This window comes from Orcinus orca, chromosome 3 (genome assembly GCF_937001465.1).
Source record: "Orcinus orca chromosome 3, mOrcOrc1.1, whole genome shotgun sequence".
Lineage (NCBI taxonomy): Eukaryota > Metazoa > Chordata > Mammalia > Artiodactyla > Delphinidae > Orcinus > Orcinus orca.
This window is the reverse complement of record NC_064561.1, coordinates 6,609,295-6,630,109: the sequence shown is the minus strand read 5'-3', so window position 1 is coordinate 6,630,109 and position 20,815 is coordinate 6,609,295. Positions and strand designations below refer to the sequence as shown.

At 50.7% G+C, this 20,815-nt stretch overlaps 1 protein-coding gene across 4 annotated transcripts in view; it reads left to right on the top strand.

The window, feature by feature from the left end:
- The window catches only part of OLFM2 (olfactomedin 2), a 62,929-nt gene extending 42,581 nt beyond the window's left edge, over positions 1-20,348 (top strand). For all 4 annotated transcript variants that reach the window (XM_004277337.4, XM_049708574.1, XM_033401032.2 and 1 more), the window contains exons 2-6: positions 14,750-14,899; positions 16,664-16,810; positions 17,063-17,282; positions 17,617-17,723; positions 19,205-20,348. In XM_004277337.4, coding sequence (XP_004277385.1) covers positions 14,750-14,899; positions 16,664-16,810; positions 17,063-17,282; positions 17,617-17,723; positions 19,205-19,882 — 1,302 coding nt within the window. In that variant the 3' untranslated portion in view covers positions 19,883-20,348. The remainder of the gene's footprint in view (positions 1-14,749; positions 14,900-16,663; positions 16,811-17,062; positions 17,283-17,616; positions 17,724-19,204) is intronic.
- Positions 20,349-20,815: the final 467 nt, after the last annotated feature.

The window sequence follows — 20,815 nt, the reverse complement described above, 5'->3', positions numbered from 1 at the left end:
AATGCAGACTGTCTGAGCCCCAGATACTGGGCTGCCTTTTTGGTTTCCCTGTCAGCAACTATTTGCCTTTTTTTTTTTTTTTTTTTTGGCTGCGCTGCACAGCTTGCGGGATCTTAGTTTCCCGACCAGGGATTGAACCCTGATCCTGGCAGTGAAAGCACTGAGTTCTAATCACTGGGCCACCAGGGAATTCCCTCTGTTTGCTTATTTTCATGCCATAATCAATTTTATTGCACTCACGTGTATATTACATTGCCGATGTTAAGCTATTCGAATACACTAACAACAACCTCAATGACATCACTGCTATTCTTAGCTCCATATCACTAGTGGGGAAACGGAGGCCCAGGGTGGCTAAGTCACTCGCCCAAGGTCACACAGCAGAGCTGAGATTGGAACCCAGGCGACCTGGCTCCAGATTCGGTGCCCTCAATGACCATGATCTGTTGCCTCACCTTGGCTGGGGGAATTGAATGCCTGTCTTTGAAATCCTGAATGTGAGTCCAAGGTGTAGCCAAACGATAAAAGGTTTGGACCCCAAATTAACTTGCCACCCCCAGTGGCGCACACAGAGCCCACGGAAGTCAGTTTTCAGGCAGTGCTTATGCCTGGCTGTCTCTGTGAGTTATTAGCCAGCAGATCGGGCTCCTGTCACCTCCTGGTCACACTGTCCAGCCTTCAAGGCCTCCCTCCCTCCCTCCCCCACGTGGGAGCCTCATAGCAAACACCTTCATTTTGTGCAGGGGCTTCCCTGGCACCCAGCGTGAGATTCCTGAGCCAGCCAAAGAAGGTCAGCTTCCACCATGACGACCTTTTCCGTGCACCGATGGATTGATTTCAGAAATCCAACTCCAGCCAATGGGCCCATCCCCTACCGCAGGCACTGATGGCTGCAAATTTATGCCCAAGCCAGAAATTGAATTCCTATGGGTCGAGAGAATTGTCAGAAAACCTCATCCAGGCTCATTTTTACTTCTGACAAACGTCAGGAGAGAGATTAAACCTGGGCCGGTGTCTTCCAGCAGCAGGGACTGTGGTGGCGGGGAAATGACCTTGACATGGGTATTTTTCTTACATTCCCTGGCTTCACCTTGGCCTCCCAGCGCTGAGAAATAAAAAGCAACCGGACCCACAGGCCTGTGTGGTTAAAGGGAATTCCCATTTCTGACCAGCTAATGTTCAAAAGGGGCAAGCTCTGTGTACCCAAAGGCAAGTCTCTTGGTCCCTGTGGCAAATATTGAGCCATTCAGAGGGATGGGAATCACGTGACAGCCAGGCCACTTCCTGCACCAGGTCCTGAGGCCGATTCAGTCTCGGCAACTTTACAAGGTTCTAATTAATCTTCCCTGTGCTATGACAAAGAGGACATAAAAATGTAGATAATGGGATGGGACTACCCTGGTGGTCCAGTGGTTAAGACTCCGCATTTCCACTGAAGGCGTTGCAGGTTCGATCCCAGGTCAGGGAACTAAGATCCCACATGTCGCACAGCGAGACCAAAAGATTTCGTTTTAAATGTGGATAATTCCGTAGCCCCTCACCCCTACTCTGCCGCCTGCCCCAAGGCCGGGAAGGAAGAAACAGAAATCAAATGATAGCTCTGGGAAGGAAGAATCCCCGTCTTGCTAGAAAAAATCTCTCTCACTTGCCTTGAAAAATGAGACGTCTGATGCAAATGTAGCTGCTTCCCTTTGGTACAAAAGCCCCTAAATATTAAAGAAATGAATCCTTGATGTCTACAAAGAGAGGATCAAAAACGAGACTTTCTGAAAGGAGAAGAGCTTTTATTTCGCTGTGAACCTTTCTAGATGTGGCCTCTGGCAGGGATGCCTGCAGAACATGGAGTGCGGGAGGATAAAGAAATAAATGACTGCCGTTCTTGTATTCATTCATTCATTCATTCAGGAAGTGTCTGTGAAGCAGCTACTGCATGCCAGGTATTGGGCTGTGAGCCAGGGAAACCTCAGGGAGAAATTAGGGCCTGCTTCCCGCCCTTCAAAGCTGGTGGGGCATTCTACAAAGTCTCTGACCTGTAGTCCTCAAAACTGCTAAGGTCATGAAAAGCAAGGAAAGATGAAGGAACTATTACAGACCAGAGGAGATTAAGGAGATGTGACAACTAAATGCAATGTGCAATCCTAGGTGGGATTCTGGACCAGAAAAGACATGAGTGGAAAAACTGGAGGAATCTCAATAAAGTCTGGAGTTTAGTAAGAGTGATGAACCAATGCTGGTTTCTTAGTTGTGACAAATATGCCATGGATATGTAAGATGTTAACAACAAGGGAAATCGGGTGAGGGGCGTATGGAAGTTCTCTGTCCTGTCTTTACAATTTTCCTGTAAATCTAAAATCCTTCTGGGACTTCCCTGGTGGTCCAGTGGTTAGGAGTCCACGCTTCCACCGCAGGGGACGCGGGTTCAATTGCTGGTCGGGAACTAAGATCCCGCCTGCCCCACAGCGCAGCCAAAAAATAAAATTAAAAATGATCCATTAAAAAAATAATAATTAAAAAGGTAAAAAATAAAATACTTCCAATATAAAAAGTTTATTTAAAAAAAAAGTTAGCAGGGGACATGGAACGGTTCTAGAACAGTGCTGGTTCCGTGAATTGATATGAAAGCTCCCACTGACTGGGCAGTCACAATGTACCAGGCACCATGACTGACTCTTGACATGTACCAATTCATCATTTTCACAAGAACCCTGTGAAGCCTGGCCGTTATTATCCCAACTTTTAGATGAGGAAATGGAGAGGTTAAGAAAGGCACAGAGGGGTTAAGCTACTTGCCCAAGGTCACACAGGAAGGAGTAGATCAGAATTTGGACTGAAGCAGCCTGTGTGATAAGATCTACAGCTGGCTGTTCATGCACAGTATTTACTGAGCAGCTACTATACCCTTCAGAGGCTGACCAGAGAAACAACTCTTCTAGGGCTTTCGGCGATTTTAGTTCAGGGGATTGGTTACAAAGATGATGGAAGAGATGAAAAACTAAACAGAGATGGAAACGAAAACCAGAGATTAGCAACAGCTGAGAGCATTTATTCCCCTAGGACGGGTGGTGGTGGGGTGTTGGATAGAAGAGGTGGTATAAACAGAGCCCAGGCCTGGGATTACCAGGGGGAGCTGAAGCCACGGAACCAATGCTGGAGCACAGGAGGCAGAGAAAGCAGGGAAATACCGCTGCTTCTCCCCTTGTCCTGCCCTCATATCCTCCATGAGTGCCTCCCATTGGCTGAACCTTTCTGAAAGCAAAGGAGTGTGAGAACTGTAGTTCCCAACCGTATGCAGCAGAGCAGGGGAAGGAAGGGATGAAAATTCAGCCATCAGGCAGCTTACACTAGAGTGTGTGTGTGCATGGGGGGACTAGGCAGGAAGGGGATGGGATGGTTTTGGTTCCCATTTTACAAATGAAAGAGGCAAAGGGATCTGCTTAGAAACTCACAAAGAGGAAGTGGCAGATCCAGGATTTGGACATGTATTATGGGTTCAACCTCGTAGGGTTCTTCTGAGGATTGGTGAGAAATGAGCCGCAAAGCCCTTAGAATAGAGCCTGGCTTACAGGATATGCTCCATAAATGTTAGTTGTTATTGATGATGAGGAGGATAATAATAATTATTATTACAACTACTGTCATTTTTATGATGCTAAAGGACCTTCCTTTGCATAGAACTGCTGTATCCCACTGTCACAGGACTCTGTGTGTGTATGGGTGTGTGTGTGAGGGGGTGGAGATGGGGACCATCTAAGAGAGGGGTCCATCCTGGAACCAGAACACCCCACTCTGCTGAGACCTGAGCAGATTTTCCCCATGTGAAGGAGGAGAGGGAGAGTGTCCTAAGCAAAGAACACTGCGCGGACAAAGATGCAGAGGCAGCAAGGGGAACTGAAACAGCTGTATGTGAGTGAAGACAAGTAAGTGGTGAGGCTGAGAATTTAGCTGTACCCCAGTGGGCAGGACGGGTGAGTGCGTCCAGGTGGCATTTGGGCTTTATACTGAGGGCACTGGGGGCCATGAAGGGTCCAATGTGGGGGGTGACACTTTGTAAATTTATTTATTTTTGGCTGCTTTGGGTCTTCGTTGCTGTGCGCTGCTTTCTCTAGTTGCGGCGAGCGGGGTCTACTCTTCGTTGTGGTGCGCGGTGGCTTCTCTTGTTGTGGAGCACGGGCTCTAGGCGCGCGGGCTTCAGTAGTTGCAGCGTGTGAGCTCAGTAGTTGTGGCGCACAGGCTTAGTTGCTCCGCGGCATGTGGGATCTTCCCAGACCAGGACTTGAACCCGTGTCCCCTGCATTGGCAGGCGGATTCTTAACCACTGCGCCACCAGGGAAGCCCGGGGGTGACACTTCGAAAGCTGGCTCTGGCTTCTCTGGGGAGAATGGATCAGTGGATGCAAGGCTTGAAGCCAAGCTTCCATGGAGAGAGAGAGAGAGAGTCTTCCCCCATAAGCATAGCAGCTAAGAGTGAGGACTTGAGAGTCTCACAGGCTGGGGTCCAAATTCCAGCTCAGACACTTGCTCTGTGAGTTTGGGCAACTAACTTTCCTCTCTCTGCCTCAGTTTTTCCATCTGTAAAGTGGAGCTAATGTTAGTACGTACCTCATTGGGGGAGGGGAGGCTACAAGGATTTAAAATTTGTAAAGCAGCTTAGAAGAGCATCTTAGTTCGTTCAGGCTGCTCTAACAAAAATACTGTAGACGGGGTGGCTTAAACAACAACATTTATTTCTCACAGTTCTGGAGGCTGGGAAGTCCAAGATCAAGGTGCTGGCAGATTCAGTGCCCAGTGAGAACCAGATTCCTTGTTCATAGACGATGTCTTTTCGCTGTGTTCTCACGTGCCAGAAGGGTTCAGGGAGCTCCCTGGGGTGTCTGATAAGGGCACTAATCCGACTCCCAAAGACCCCACCCCAAAATACCATCACACTGTGGATTAGTTTTCAACATATGAATTCTGGGGAGACAGAAAGAGTCTATAGCAAAGAGCACTCTATAGGTGTTAAATAAAGTAAAAACCCAGGGCTTCCCTGGTGGCACAGTGGTTGAGAGTCCGCCTGCCGATGCAGGGGACACGGGTTCGTGCCCCGGTCCGGGAAGATCCCACATGCCACAGAGCTGCTGGGCCCGTGAGCCATGGCCGCTGAGCCTGCACGTCCGGAGCCTGTGCTCCGCAATGGGAGAGGCCACAAGAGTGAGAGGCCCTAGTACCGCCAAAAAAAAAAAAATTAAAAAAAAATTAAAAACCAGTAGGAGAGGCTTCTCATGGCTTTTAATCCCATCTCTCTGCTGAGGGCACCCAAATATGTATCTCTAGCCAAACCCTCTCTCCTCCTCTCCCCAGCTACCTACTTGATATTTCCACTTGGAGGTGGTCACAAGCAGCATAAATGGAACATGTCTTCAGGATGGACTCTTGATTTTCCTCCCCCTCTAATTTTCCTCCCCGCCCCACTCCCCATGGGCTCCTCCTCCAGCCTTTTTCAGCTCAGTAAATGGTACCCCCCATCCATGCACTCCATTGCTTGGGCCCCAAAAGTTGGACTCATCCTCAACTCCCCTCTTTCCCTTCCGCCCCACATCTAGTCCCTCAAATCCTGTGGGCTCTGCCTTTATACTTATTTATTTATTTAGCTGTGCCGTGAGGCATAGGGGATCTTAGTTCCCCAACCAAGGATCAAACCTGTGCCCCCTGCAGTGGCAGCGCGGAGTCTTAATCACTGGACCGCCAGGGAAGTCCCGGGCTCTGCCTTTAAAACATAGGAATCTACCCATTTGCTGTCCCCATTCCATCTACCCTGGTGCAAGCCCTCATCATGGCTCACCTGGATGACTGTGGGGGTGAACAGCATGTTCAAAGGCCCTGGGGTGATAAAGAGCTCAGGAGTCATTGGGAATCTGAATGTAGGCTGGTGAGATTCAGGAGACTCGAGTGAGGGTTTGTTTCTTCCCTGAGGGGTCTCCTCAAATGGGGTGTTATTGAGTGCTGGGGACGGGCAGGAACTTGTCCTTTCTCAAAGCAAACTGGTCTGACGACTGGAGTGGCCCTCGTGTTGTAGCCCGGATGCAGACCTCTGTCCATCAGCCCAACCCTTAGGGCTGTCTGCGGGCATCCACGGTGTTTCCGACAGTCTGGGCCACACTGCGAGGGAATGGACTGTGTTTGTAAATTCTTGCACGAGGCAAGCCTCCTCCAGGGAGAAGGACCCCAGGGAGGGCAGTCAGTCAAACTCAGAGACCTGTGTCTCTTCCCACCTTTCCCAAGGAAGTCTATTTCATTCATTTTGGTCCACGTTGGCACTGTAATGGCAGAGCCTAAGACATCCAGGAATGTATGTCTGGACCGGGGCCCAAGGGGCAATGGGGGTCTTCTGCCATGGCTTGGCTGGCTTCAGAGGGTGAGAGGTGGTGTGTGCCAGCCTGAATAGCCTCTCAGGGCAAGATGGGTTATCTGCATTGGAAGGGAACGAATGAATAAATGAATCAGGAATTCCCTGGCGGTCCAGTGGTTGGGACTCAGTGCTTTCACTGTCGAGGGCTTGGGTTCAATCCCTGGTGGGGGAACTAGGATCCTGCAAGCCGCAGGACGCGGCCAAAAAAAAAAAAAAAAAAAAAGAATGCATGAATGAATGAACTCACAGTCAGCCCCCCTCATCCCATCCCAGCCCCTCCCCCGGCCGCGGGCTCTCACAGGCCAAGCCCCAGCTGCTCAGACTGAGGGAGGCTCTGGTTCTCCATCTCGGCACGGGTGAGCTGATATCTTCTTTAAAGGCTGTCAAGCTTATCACTCAGCAGGGATTTGCCCAATACCGCTAGGTCTGACGGGAGCAGCCTGCTATCATCTCAAGCCCTCCAAAGGGACTCAGGCCCCATCACGGCTGAGACGTGGCAGATAGGTATGTCCCTGATCGTTCATCACGGCCCTTCTGCCATCCCTGCAGTCAGAGGGGAGCCGCCGCCGCCTCTGTGCCTGCCACAGATGATCTGCAACTTGATCTCAGACAGTCCCTCCCTGGGACAGGCGGAAACCGATTTGGTGGTGGAGAGGAAACGCATGGTGAATCCGTGATGGGCTGTTTGCCCATCAGCATCTAATTATTCGACAAACATTCATCATGCCAGGCCTGGGGGATTCAGCAATGAGCAAAGCAGACAGAACTCCCCTTTCCCATCCTCTTTCCCGTCGTGGGGCGGAGGCAGGCTTTGAGCCAGTGGTCACACCCAAGAGGTCCCAATGGCCATTGTGATCAGGGCTTGAAGGAGAACAGGGGAGGTGCAGCATGGTGGTGTAGACTGTGGAGCCATGTGGCCTGTGTTCAAATCCCAGCTCCACCACTTATAGACTGTGAAGCTCTGGGCAAGAGATTTGAGCCCTCTCTCCCCTCGTTTTCTTCACCTCTCAAAGGTGGATAATGACAGTGCCTGTCTCCTAGTGCCATGGTGAGAGCTCCACCAGTTAAAGCATGCAAAGTGCTTAGAACAAGGCTTGACATACAGTAAGAAATACAAGTATTAGGGGAAAAAAGCACAGGGTACCTTGAGAAGTGGGTAACATGGGGAAGGGACAGCGGAGGCTGCTTTCGGAAGAGACATTTATGCTCGAGCCCTAGAAATGGGGAAGAGTTAGCCCAGCCATGAGATGGGGCAAGAGTTTTGATGGCTGAGGGACCAGCCAGTGCAAAGACCTGAAGGTGGGAAAAAGCATGGTGTGTTCCAGGAAGAGGAGGTTGCCTAGAGGATGGGCCACAGAGAACACGGCCGTGTGAGCCTTGGGGTTTCGTTGTTGTCTTTTTTGTTGTTGTTCTTTTTTGTTTTGTTTTGTTTTGGCTGGACCGCATGGCACGTGGGGTCTTAGTTCCCCTACGGGATTGAACCCGTGCCCCCTGCAGTGGAGGTGGGGAGTCTTAACCACTGGACCACCAGGGAAGTCCCATGTGCTTTGTTGATGGCCTGTTACACTGAAACAGGACTCCCCTCCACCAAATTACATCAGGGAGATGTAACTAGGACCAGAAACTGAACTGGCCGAGTCACGTGGCGAGTAGGATGGGGCAGTGTCTCTGTCTGTCTTTGGTAGGACTCGACACCCTGTCTCTCCCTGTATCTCTTTCTCTCTCTCACTGCCATCCGGCTGTGACTTCTCATCATCTTGCATTCTCAGCCCCCAATCCAATGGACTTTCACCCATTCTTCCAGATCATCTCAGTTCAGTGCCCGCATCAGATTCAAACCATTTTGACTTCAGGAAGTTACCAAATTGGCTTTAGAGCATCATGGGGATTATAACAATAATAGCAAACGTTTCTGTAGCACTTACTACATGCTGATGACTGTTCTAATTGCTCACAAGTATAGTATTTTTTTTTTTTTTTGGCCACGCCACACGGTATGCAGGATCTTAATTCCCCACCCAGGGATTGAACCCGTGCCCGCTGCATTGGGAACGTGGCATCTTAACCACTTGACCACCAGGGAAGTCCCCTCTCACATGTATGGTATTGACTCGTTCAAGCTTCTCAGCAACGCTGTGAGGTAGGTACAGATTATCGTGTCCAATTTACAGATGAGGGCAAGGAGGCACAGGGAGGTTAAACAACTCACACAGCAAGTGAGTGGCCAAGCCAGGACATCAACCCAGGCAGCCTGACCCTCAGACCCTGCTCTTAACCACCTGGCTCTACTCTACCAGCTGAGTAGGAAGAAGGGCCATCCAGAAGAAACGAGTCATTTCCATTGTAAGGATGTTGTCTGGAAAGATGCTGGTGACATCACACGGACTCCTTTTTGGGAGGGCCGTGGGAGAGATCCTTGCCTGTTCTTGGTACTAAAAATAGTTAAGTTTTCTCCTGAGCATCTGGTGTGTTTTTGTTTCAGGACACTGGGAGCCGCATAAATGACCAGCTTTCCCTTTTTGAGTTGGCTGCTAAGGAGCTTGAAGCCAAATTTATGGCCCAACCATATGCTGGTTGTTCAAGTTTTTAAGGGATGGGTTTTTCTTAGCCTCACTTCTGGCTCTATGTCCCCACTTTTTCTCTCTCTTCCTTGCAAAAAAAAAAAAAGAAACCCACAAAACTTTAAACGGACTGAGAAAAAACTTCACAAGAACAATACGTGTCTATTGTAGAAAACTTAGAAGGTAAATTTGAAGATGGGAATAAAAATCCCTACTCGTCCCCGATTTTAATGGCTGCATAGTATTCCCTCGTGTAGAGTTTTAAAATCAATGCCCCTACTGGCAAACGACTGGAGGGGAAAAAAATTCCAGTTGTCCAATTTTAGACAACACTTTAATGAGCATTCTTGTAGCAATTGAGTACTTGTCACATGGTTTCCCTGGGCTAAATTCTTAGACTCAGATTAGGGTTAAATACAAATGCAGAAACCTTAAGGTTTTGGATTGGCAGACAGCCCTCCAGAAATATCTAATTCCTGCTCTCCTATTTAATTGGAGCTATCGTGTGGTATTTTACATATCCTTGTAAACCATTTGCAGTCTTCTCTGGAACAAGGCAGCCAACAAATAAATATACGAGCCCCAAGCCACTTCTGCTTCCCGATTAAATTATCCAGCCTCAAACGCAATAATATCCTTGACTTATCAAGAGGCAGCTGCTTGCTCTAGTCCTGTTTGCTCATCCCCAGTAGCCAGTGCTCAATGGTTGGCTGCCCCTGGGATCCTGTAGCAATCCCTCGGCCCCCGGAAGAACCAAGAATTGTTTTTTGAACCAAGACGTAGGTGACGGAGCTGTAGGCTGAGCTGATGATCCCGGACGCGAGAGCTAGAAAAACTTTTCCTGCGTGTCCTGTACTCAGTCAATCCTGGACCTGTTACATAGACGGCTGCTTAATTGGGGCAGCAGCCTAGGTGAAAGCATTTGAAAAATCCCAGCCACTGTGGAGTATGGAGGTTCCTTAAAAAACTAAAAATAGAATTACCATACGACCCAGCAATCCCACTACTGGGCATATGCCCTGAGAAAACCGTAATTCAAAAAGAGTCATGTACCAAAATGTTCACTGCAGCTCTATGTACAATAGCCAGGACATGGAAGCAACCTAAGTGTCCACTGACAGATGAATGGATAAAGAAGATGTGGCACATATATACAATGGAATATTACTCAGCCATAAAAGGAAACGAAATCGAGTTATTTGCAGTGAGGTGGATGGACCTAGAGTCTGTCATATGGAGTGAAGTAAGTCAGAAAGAGAAAAACAAATACCGTATGCTAACACATATATATGGAATCTAAGAAAAAAAGGTCATGAAGAACCTAAGGGCAAGATGGGAATAAAGACACAGACCTACTAGAGAATGGACTTGAGGACACGGGGAGGGGGAACGGTAAGCTGGGACAGAGTGAGAGGGTGGCATGGACACATATACATGTGAGGTGAGACAGGCCACCAGATCAGAAGTGTCTGTACCGGGAGAAGTCTGCGGCTCTCACACCTGCTGTTATAAACATTTCCCTTAGGTATAGGCATTCTCTATCCCTAGGAGTGTGACCTCTGAGAATTTGTGACTTTGGTTTGAAGCTAAACCCAGTCTGGGAGAGCTGGCCTTTGGACTGTCAAACACGGAGCCTCCCGGGACATTCCAGTGGGTTCCCAAGGACATGAATTGACTGTGTGTTTGAACTTGAACCCGATGGGTGAAACTCAGGCTCTTTGCCGTGCTGAGATTTGGCAGCCAAACCCCGCGCATTTAATTACGCTGCTTCAGAGAACACTCCAGCGAGGTGCGTCCAACGCAGACAATTATTTTAGGAAAGCCGTGGAGGCCTTCTCTCTGCGCCGCTTAAATCATGCTTCTCTTTTACAATTCAATATTTCGTGTGTTGAGAGAAAATGGCTTGTTTGCTTCAAAGCACACGCTACAGAATGTAGGAAGGGGATGTTAATTATGTTGAACCGGGCTGCTTTGTCTCTGCACAAATGAGAATCTTCGGGGGGTTCTATCCAAATTGCTTGGGGATCAGAGCCAGGGGAGCACAGATGGAGATGTTTGGACTCAAGTTCATGGTTTTGTTTTTTTTGTCTTTGTTTTTTAAGAACAGTATTTGTCATGAAAAAAGGTGAAGCTAGTTCTGCATTCTCCTAGAACCAAAGGGGAAGGCATTCCTGAATCACTTTTCTTTTCTTTTTTTTAATTTTTATCTTTTACTGGGGTTTAGTTGATTTACAATGTGGTGTTAGTTTCAGGTGTACAGCAAAGTGATACATATATCTATTCTTTTTCAGATTCTTTTCCCATACAGGTTATTACAGAATATTGAGTAGAGTTCCCTGTGCTATACAGTCAGATCTTATTATCTTTTTTTTTTTTTTTTTTTTTTTTTTGCAGTACGCGGGCCTCTCACTGTTGTGGCCTCTCCCGTTGCGGAGCACAGGCTCCGGACGCGCAGGCTCAGCGGCCATGGCTCACGGGCCCAGCCGCTCCGCTCCGGGAAGATGTGGGATCTTCCCGGACCAGGGCTCGAACCTGCATCCCCTGCATCGGCAGGCAGATTCTTAACCACTGCGCCACCGGGGAAGCCCTGATTATCTATTTTATATAGAGTAGTATGTGTATGTTAATCCCAGCCTCCTAATTTATCCCTCCCCCTCTGGGTCACCCTTTTTGTCTTAGGCCATCCTTCTCGGTTTTGGTCGGGCTTCTTCAGGAGCAGAGCTGGATGAGAGGAGTTGAGTGCAAATACTTAGCTGGGAGGCGATCCCAGGAGGAACCAGTGGCGAAAGGGAGATGGGAAATGAAGGAAACCCAGGCAGGGCAATCTAATGGTCCCACTGTGGGCACCTGGAGCACAGATCCCGATGGGGTCCTCTGGGAAACTGCAGGCAGCAGGCACCCCAGCGTTCTCCCACTGGAGAGGCGAGAGGGCTGGTATTTATCACGAACTCCGTGGGGACTTCCGGGTGGGAGGTGCTTCTGCCTGCCCAGTGCAAAGGCAGGGTGGGCTCGGACCACCCGAGGAAGCCCTTGGCAGTGAGGCGCTCTGCAGTAAGGCTGGAGTGTGGGCTCCACCTGGACCATGCCTACATGCAAGGGAGCCTGGGAAGGTGAGTGACTTCATTCCTCCGCCGGGGAAACATGGACTTGTAAAGAGGGGGTTCCCTCAACCTCTGAAGTGAGTACGTAAGGCTCAAAGAATGACTAATGACAATAGTTTCAGATGGCATCTATGAATGTTTTCTTTTTTTCTTATAAATTAGCGGACGAGTCAAGCTCATCTGAACAGTGATATCGCTTGCTCACATTCCAATAAGCTAAAAAAAAAAAAGGCTTTATTGAGTGGGAGAGAAAAAGTGGGCTAACAGCTGGAGTCTCTGGGATTGCTCATTGCCCATTGCTCACAGCCTGGCTTATCTCTGCTACAGCTCATGGGAACAGCTTCTGCGGGGTGATAAGTAGCGGCTGTGCAAATGATCCATGATGGTGAAGCTTTGTTTCTCTGTAAAACACTTGGGGTTTTATCAGACTTTCTTCCCTGTCTTAGGAATGCATTCTGGATAGGAGCAGCATCTTCTACTTCCCATCTCCTCGGTTTCCACCCATCACCGCTTGCCTGGACCCTTGCAGTCACCTCTGCCCTGGTTTCCCACCCTTGCCACCTCACACCCACAGTCTGTTCCCCCCCACAGCAGCCAGGGGGCGCTTGTGAACACCTGAGTCAGGTCCTGTCCATCCTCTGCACAGAACCCTCCTTGGCTCCTACCTCACTCAGAGCAAAAATGTGTCCTCCCCATGGTCCACAAGGCCCTGCACATGCTGTCCTGTCCCATCTCTGTCCTCATCTCCCCCACCCCGCGCACAATCTCTCCCTCGGTGACTCTGTTCTAGCTGAACTAGCCTCCTCCATGTTTCCCAACCATACCAGGCATGGTCCGGCCTCAGGGCCTTTGCACTTGCTGGTCTCTCTGCCTGGAGCATCCTTCCCCAGATATCCTCATGGCTCCTCCCTCACCTCCTTCAGGTCTTTACTCAAATGACATCTTCTCATTAAGCCCTTCCCAGGGCCCCTAAAATTGCAATCCCTAACCACCCCCCAACCCTAGCATCCTCCATCATTTCTTCCCTGCTTTACTTCTCTCTATGGCACTCAAAAGCCTTTAAATACTTGGTGTTAACTTATTTATTTCTGTTGCTCTCCACTTTAATGTAACTCCTAGAGGAGCTTTCGTGTTTGTGTTTTGTTTACTATGTTTTCAATGTCCAGAACAGAGCCTGACACACAGCAGGAGCTTAACAAATATTTGTTGAACAAATGAGACCACCATGCCCTGATTAAAAACAAAAAGACTGGGACTTGTGACTGACTCCAGTACGTTCTGGGGAAGCTCAAGGGGGCCTGATCTGGGGGCCCAACACGTTCCATCCAGTGAGGATTCAATGCTTTTTGAGCAATGTTTCTCCAATCCCTCCAGGTATTGGTCAGAATTTGTGTGCCAGAAGTGTCCCTTCCTCTCTCCCCTTCTCCTGGCTCACTCATCCCTCAAGTTCAGCTTACTTGTCCCTTCCCTGGGGCACCTCCTCTGAGACCCTCAGCCTGGGAGGGTCTGCTACTCTCTGTACTTTCTTTGTAGCATTCACTGCAGCATATAGTTCTAGAAGTAATGGTAGGATTCCATAATTCATGTCTGTCTCCTCCACATCTATGGGCAGCAGTCGATATGCTTTCTTCGTCTCTCTCTTCCTAGACCCTATCCCAGACCCATGCCTGGCATAGAATAGGCATTCACTAGATATTTTCTAATAATTTTGGAAAAATATGGCTCTGATGAACATGAGCCATAGGACACACGCATCCCTTAAAAACCTGAACAACCAACATCAGTTCCCTGATGAAGATGAGCATTTCAAAGGTTCTGATAAGTCCTGCATTAAAGAAACTCGTTTCAGGAATTCCCTGGTGGTCCAGTGGTTGGAGCTCTGTGCTTTCACTGCTGAGGGCCCGGGTTTGATCCCTGATTGGGGAACTAAGCCCTCAAGCCACGCAGCATGGCCAAAAAAAGACAGAAAGAAATTCGTTTCACTCAGCAATGCACAAACATATTTGACCTCAGAGTACCGTCTTCCCAGCATGCCTGCTAAGATTGCCAGGGTTCCAAGGAGCATGGTTTGGGAAGCACAGCCACAATTGATCCCTGAATTATCTGAGCAGCATCAACTGACTTGAAGTTTAGTTTAGGAGGAGTCTAAAAGTGACACCTTCTAGTCAAGGGCTTGGAGGTCTCTGTGAGGAGTCGGTCACCCTTTGGCCATCACCCTGCCTCTTCTCAGGAACAGGGGTTGGTGGAAGGGGGAATGACAATAGTAGAGTTATGCTTAGTGGCCCCCAAGATATATCCAGAACCTGTCTGTCACTGTGGGTTGAGAAGCAGAGAGGAATGTTCAGGTTTGAGGGTTGGTTGGAGTCTGAGTCTATGTTCTAATGGTGGTTATGGAGGCATTGTTGCATGTGTGTGCAAATGTGTTTGAGAGAATGAATTCCCCTCTTTGGAAGGGCTCAAATCCCACAATTCCTTGCCATGTTCCTTCGCCCCTCATACCTCAGTCTTATCATCTGTAAAATGGGGCTCCCTGAGGAGGGATTGAGATCACACACGTCTGGCACTTAGCACACTGTCTGGCACATTCCAAGGGTCCAGCAAAAGACCTCTGTCATCTCTCCGGGGCCCCTTTTCTCTCCCGGGAGCGATGGGGTGATTCCCCCATTGGGTTCCCACTCTCTGACTCCGACCTCCCCGCAGACCCTCTTCCAAAGCCCAGAGGAAGGCTGGCAGCTGTACACCTCGGCCCAGGCTCCCGACGGAAAATGCATCTGCACGGCCGTGATCCCCGCGCAGAGCACCTGCTCCCGCGATGGCCGGAGCCGGGAGCTGCGGCAGATGATGGAGAAGGTAAGAACCTTCCAGGTTCCCTTGTGAAAAATCTCCCAATTCCCACCCTGCCCTCTGCCCCCATTCAGATGAGCCGGGGCCAGATCTAGCCAAGCAGATTATTCAGAACTGGTGGATGACCTGGCTCCCCTCCAGGTGGATATTTCGGTCAATATCTGTTTAGTGCTTTCTTTGGAGGAGAAGCTGAGCGCTGTATGGGGACAGGGAAGGAGAACCCCAGTGGCAGCATCTGAGTCTTCGGTGCATGAGCTCTGGCCCCACCACACACTCAGCCAGACTCACCTGCTAAGAAGGGTCTCACCCTCCATCCCAAGAGACTTACATAAAGATGCCTTCCCCTTCTGATTGTGGTTGATATAAACTGGTCCCCATTCAATACATTCCCAAGGATATTTCGGTGCCCTTTAGAGGCCGACAGCTGTCTCTCCACTACCCAGCTGAACTGCCCATTAGTCACCTCTGATGTCGGTGTTGAAAGGGACTAGCAACTTCCCACCGCCATCCTGTAGAGGAGGAAGCTGAGGACAGAAGAGACCCTTGTTGGCACTGGAGTCTTCCACCCATTAACTCTGTAGGATCCTGCCCTGCCCGTGACACCGGAACTGCTTTCCCCAACAGTGCAGAATGGCCATGTGGTGTCCCCTGATTGTTGACCATGACCATAAAAATGTTCTGTGGCGTCCAGGATGGGTATCAGGCTCTTGACTTTCTGAGAACTTCCAAGTGTCACGTGAACGATGGTTCAGGAAAGTCTGTATATTTCAACAAGCATCCAGTGTTGCCTCTGAGTTCACCTTGGCCGGGAGGAACTCAACTTAGCCAAGTGGAGGTGGGAGCGAGGGGGCCCTCGGTCTGGATTAGGAGAGGTCAGGGCAAGGGGAAGTTCAGTTCCCTCATTTAGCCTAAAGGTATTTATTGAGCATCTAGTATTTACTGAGCATTCAGCTGTGGACAAGCCAGACACTGGGTCTGCCTCTGAGGATCCCACCTAAAGGAGACAGATGAATAAGAATGTTCCAGGTAGTAGTCATAGCTGGAAAGAAAATAACCGCGTAAGGGGGAGAGGGTGAGTGGCTGCTTAAGGCAGGGTGATCAGGGAAGGCCACCCTGAGGAGGTGATGCTGGAGTTGAGACATGAAGGATGAGGCGAAGCCAGCGACGAAGACAAAGGGAACAGCGCTCCAGGTAGAGGGATCAGCAAGTGCAAAGGCCCTGAGGACGGAAGAAGCTTCAAATCTATGTGAGCGAAGTTGGGCTGGTGGTTGCAGTGGATGAACACGGCGAGTAGGCAGGCAAAGGGGCAGGACCAGCTCGCAGGGTCTGCAGGGGAAGGTGATCCAATCTTCCTTTTGAAAAACTCCCTCTCGGGACTTCCCTGGTGGTCCAGCGGTTAAGACTCCGTGCTTCCACTGCAGGAGGCCTGGGTTCGATCCCTGGTCGGGGAACTAAGATCCCACACGCCTCGCAGTGTGGCCAAAAGAAGAAAAAAGAAAAACCTCTGTCTGGCTGCTCTGTGGAGACTTGACTGCTGGGGACGAGAGTGGAGGCAGGGAGAGCAGGGAAGAGGGAAGAGGTGGGAGGTGGTGGTGGCCAGACTAGTAGCCAGTGGATGGATCGGGCCTGCCATTGGGAGGTCAGGTTGCTGGTAAGGTTGGGAGGAGAAGGTTGGTTGGGTGTTTGGCCTCTGGCCCCGCCAGGTCTTGTCTGTGGCATCCCGGGGACGGGGACAGGAGTGTGGCTCTTCCTAACCCTCCAAGTTCCTAGGTTCAGAACGTCTCCCAGTCCATGGAGGTCCTTGAGTTGCGGACGTACCGTGACCTCCAGTACGTGCGAAGCATGGAGACCCTCATGCGGAGCCTGGATGCGAGGCTCCGGGCGGCCGACGGGTCCCTTTCGGCCAAGAGCTTTCAGGTGGGTCCTTCTGGGTTCAGGTCAGAGGTCAAGAGAAGCATTGGGATCAGTGCCCATTAGTTCCCAGAGTGGGGGTCACATCTGGGAAGGACCGAGTGTTGGCTGGCCCAGATCTAGGGTCCAGTGTGGGCTGAATGCCAAGGACCAGGTGTGCATCAGAGATAAGGGGTGAAGTTGTGGGTTGAAGCCTGGGCTCAGGTCTGGGCCACTGGTCAGGGGTTGGGATCAGCAATGGTTCCACCTTGGGAGCAGGAGATGAAGGACAGGATGACGGAGCTGTTGCCCCTGAGCTCGGTCCTGGAGCAGTACAAGGCGGACATGAGGACCATTGTGCGCCTGCGGGAGGAGGTGAGGAATCTCTCCGGCAGCCTTGCAGCCATCCAGGAGGAGATGGGCGCCTACGGCTACGGGGACCTGCAGCAGCGGGTGATGGCACTGGAGGCCCGGCTCCACGCCTGTGCCCAGAAGCTGGGTATGCTTTGATGCTTGACCTTGACCCCTGGCCTCCACACCCAACCCCAAAACCCTCTGTGTGCCCAGGGCATGGTTTTGACCTCTAACTTCGAAACTTTGACCCTTGACCTCCCTACCCAAGGCCAAAAATAGACCCAGAAGCTGGAAATGCTCCTGACCCTACACTTCCAGTCCCTCACCCCCAACCTCACTCCACCTTGGGACCAGATTTCTGGATCCTTCCTCACCCCTGTTCCCAGCTCTTCAGTTTGATCACACTACCTCATCCTTGCCCTGCCTCCCTTGCGCTCTTCCCATTCTCCACCCTCATCCCCCCTGTTCCTGCCTCCCAGGCTGTGGGAAGCTGACGGGGGTCAGTAACCCCATCACCATTCGGGCCATGGGGTCCCGCTTCGGCTCCTGGATGACTGACACGATGGCCCCCAGTGCGGATAGCCGGGTGAGTGACTGGGCCCACACCAGGGCTCAGAACCTATACTGAGGAGGAGACATAGCCTGTGGCTGCCCCTAGGCGCCAAGCGATTCCACATCAATGATTATCTTGTAAGCCAAAGTGTCCTAGGGTCTCCAGGGCCCTTGGACCTCCCCCTGACTGTCTAGCGACCACCGAGTGACCAAGAACTTTCCAGCCCTGTGAATCTGTAAGTCAGCTGACCTCCAATGACTGTATAGAGACTAATGGTTACTAGTACTAATGACCAGCTTCCAGTGACCACTGCCTTCCCAAGGACTAGGACCTACCAGCACCACTCAATGATATTTTTTTTTTTTTTTTTTTTGCGGTACGCAGGCCTCTCACTGTTGTGGTCTCTCCCGTTGCGGAGCACAGGCTCCGGACGCGCAGGCTCAGCGGCCATGGCTCACGGGCCCAGCCGCTCCGCGGCATGTGGAATCTTCCCGGACCGGGGCACGAACCCGTGTCCCCTGCATCGGCAGGCGGACTCTCAACCACTGCGCCACCAGGGAAGCCCTCAATGACCTTTAAACTTCCGGTGGCCACCATGGTCACGATTGCCTATCACCTCTGATCCACAGGAACCATCTATTAACTGCCTAGTGACTATCCTAGTGATGGATGTTGGTCACTGGGCAGCCATAGAGGGTCATAGATTAGAGGCAGCAAATAGCCACTGCCCCACTGTGATCGTTGGCCTCCCAGGCATCATGGTGGTTCAACCCAGGGGTTACGAGCTTGGGTTTGGGGGGAATTGCCTGGTGGTCCAGTGGTTAGGATTGGTGCTTCCACTGCTGGGGCATGGGTTCAGTCCCTCATCGGGGAACTAAGATCCCACAAGCCACGAGGCACCAAAAAAAAAAAGAAAGAAAGAAATCAGACTTGGAGTTATATCCCGCTTCCACCAATTCTTAGCTGGGAAACCTGGGGAGGTTCCTTAATGTCTCTGAGCCTCAATTTTCCTTATCTTAAAAATGGTTATGATAACATCAGCGTTACAGTTTTTAGGTTGCTTAGCCCAATAACCAGCATGAGTAAGGGCACTCACAAACGCTAATACCATGGTGACAGCGAAAGACGTTGATGGAGAGGATGCTGACGTACAGGAATTACCCACGGGCGATGGATTCACGTGACCTCTTACCACCCAAGGGCAGCCTAATGACCACTAACCATCCCATATCCAATGACCAGTGAACTCTTAGGCCCAGTGAGTCGCCAGGGACTGCAGTTTCCCCAATTCTTGGGGATCAAGCACTGTCCTCTGAGCGTCTGAGACCAATAGCACTCCCTGACCAAATGATCCCAGTCACTGGGATGATGCCTGGTCATGAAAGGACATCCCATGACTGAGTAATGACAACTTAGTGACTGTTGATCCCTAATGACCATATGATTCCTTAGTGGCTGCTGGGACCTTTGGGTCATTGGTGGTGGTCCACCAGTGACCAGCGGCTCTCTCGTAGGTCTGGTACATGGATGGCTATTACAAGGGCCGGCGGGTCCTGGAGTTCCGTACTCTGGGAGACTTCATCAAAGGCCAGAACTTTATCCAGCACCTACTGCCCCAGCCGTGGGCAGGCACGGGCCACGTGGTGTACAATGGCTCCCTGTTCTACAACAAGTACCAGAGCAACGTGGTGGTCAAGTACCACTTCCGCTCGCGTTCCGTGCTGGTGCAGAGGAGCCTCCCTGGGGCCGGCTACAATAACACCTTCCCCTACTCCTGGGGTGGCTTCTCGGACATGGACTTCATGGTGGACGAGAGTGGGCTCTGGGCCGTGTACACCACCAACCAGAATGCAGGCAACATCGTGGTCAGCCGGCTGGACCCGCACACCCTCGAGGTCGTGCGGTCCTGGGACACCGGCTACCCCAAGCGCAGCGCCGGCGAGGCCTTCATGATCTGTGGCGTGCTCTACGTGACCAACTCCCACCTGGCCGGGGCCAAGGTCTACTTCGCCTACTTCACCAACACGTCCAGCTACGAGTACACAGACGTGCCCTTCCACAACCAGTACTCCCACATCTCCATGCTGGATTACAACCCCCGCGAGCGGGCCCTCTACACCTGGAACAATGGCCACCAGGTGCTCTACAATGTCACCCTCTTCCACGTCATCAGCACCGCTGGGGGCCCCTAGGGGCTGCCGTCGTCGCTCACGCAGCCACGTGAGGGCCACGGGAGCCCTTTCTACTCCGCCTGTGTCCTTCCAAATTTATCTTTCTGTCTGTGTCCTGCCCTCTCTCTCTCTCTCCCTCTCCCCTCCTGTACTGTTTTTTCTCCTTCCACCTTTGCGCCCAGCTTTCATTCTCTGCTTCTGTTGTCAGTGCGTTTTCTCAGTATTGTCTCTTCTTTATTGATCTCTGATTTTGATACTTCGCTTTCTGTTTATTGAGGCCTCTCTATCTTTTATTCGATGTGACTCTCCAGCTATCTCTGCCTGTCTCTCTCCCTCCCTCCCTTCCCTCTTTGCGTCCCACTCAGTCCTCCTCCTCCTGGCTTCACGTCCCCTCCTCCCGACCCAAGGAGTTGAGTGCATGGATGTTTATTTTATTTACACCTTTTCTTTCCGGGTTGCTGGAATAAACGGGACCTTTGACATTTCATGCTTCAGTGGCTCTGTGTGTCTGGAAGGGGCAGAAGAGGCCAGGTGGAGGGTGAACCTGGAGGCCCACCCCAGCTGGGTCCCCTTGTCCCAGGCCACAAGCTTTGTGAACAGGGGCAGGTAAGCCCAGCCTGGGGGGGTGGGGGTGGCTGAGGGCCCTGGCAGAGCCCTTTGGGAAGAGAGGAGAGGATACCCAATCCAAACTTGTTTCAAACAACATGATCCAGATAACCAAGAACTCTATCACAATGAAGACTGGCCTCAAATGAATATTCTTTGTCACTGTTTTTTTTTTTTCACTCGCTGATCACACAGGTGCATCAGTAACCCATCTGGCAGCTTTTAAAATGGGTTTTTAACAAGTTGGCTGCTTTTAAGAATATGGATATGAGAGGGTAGCACACAGAATTTTTCCTTTTTCTTCTCTTTTTTCTTTGTAACATCAAAATCATTTTGTATGAGTTGCAC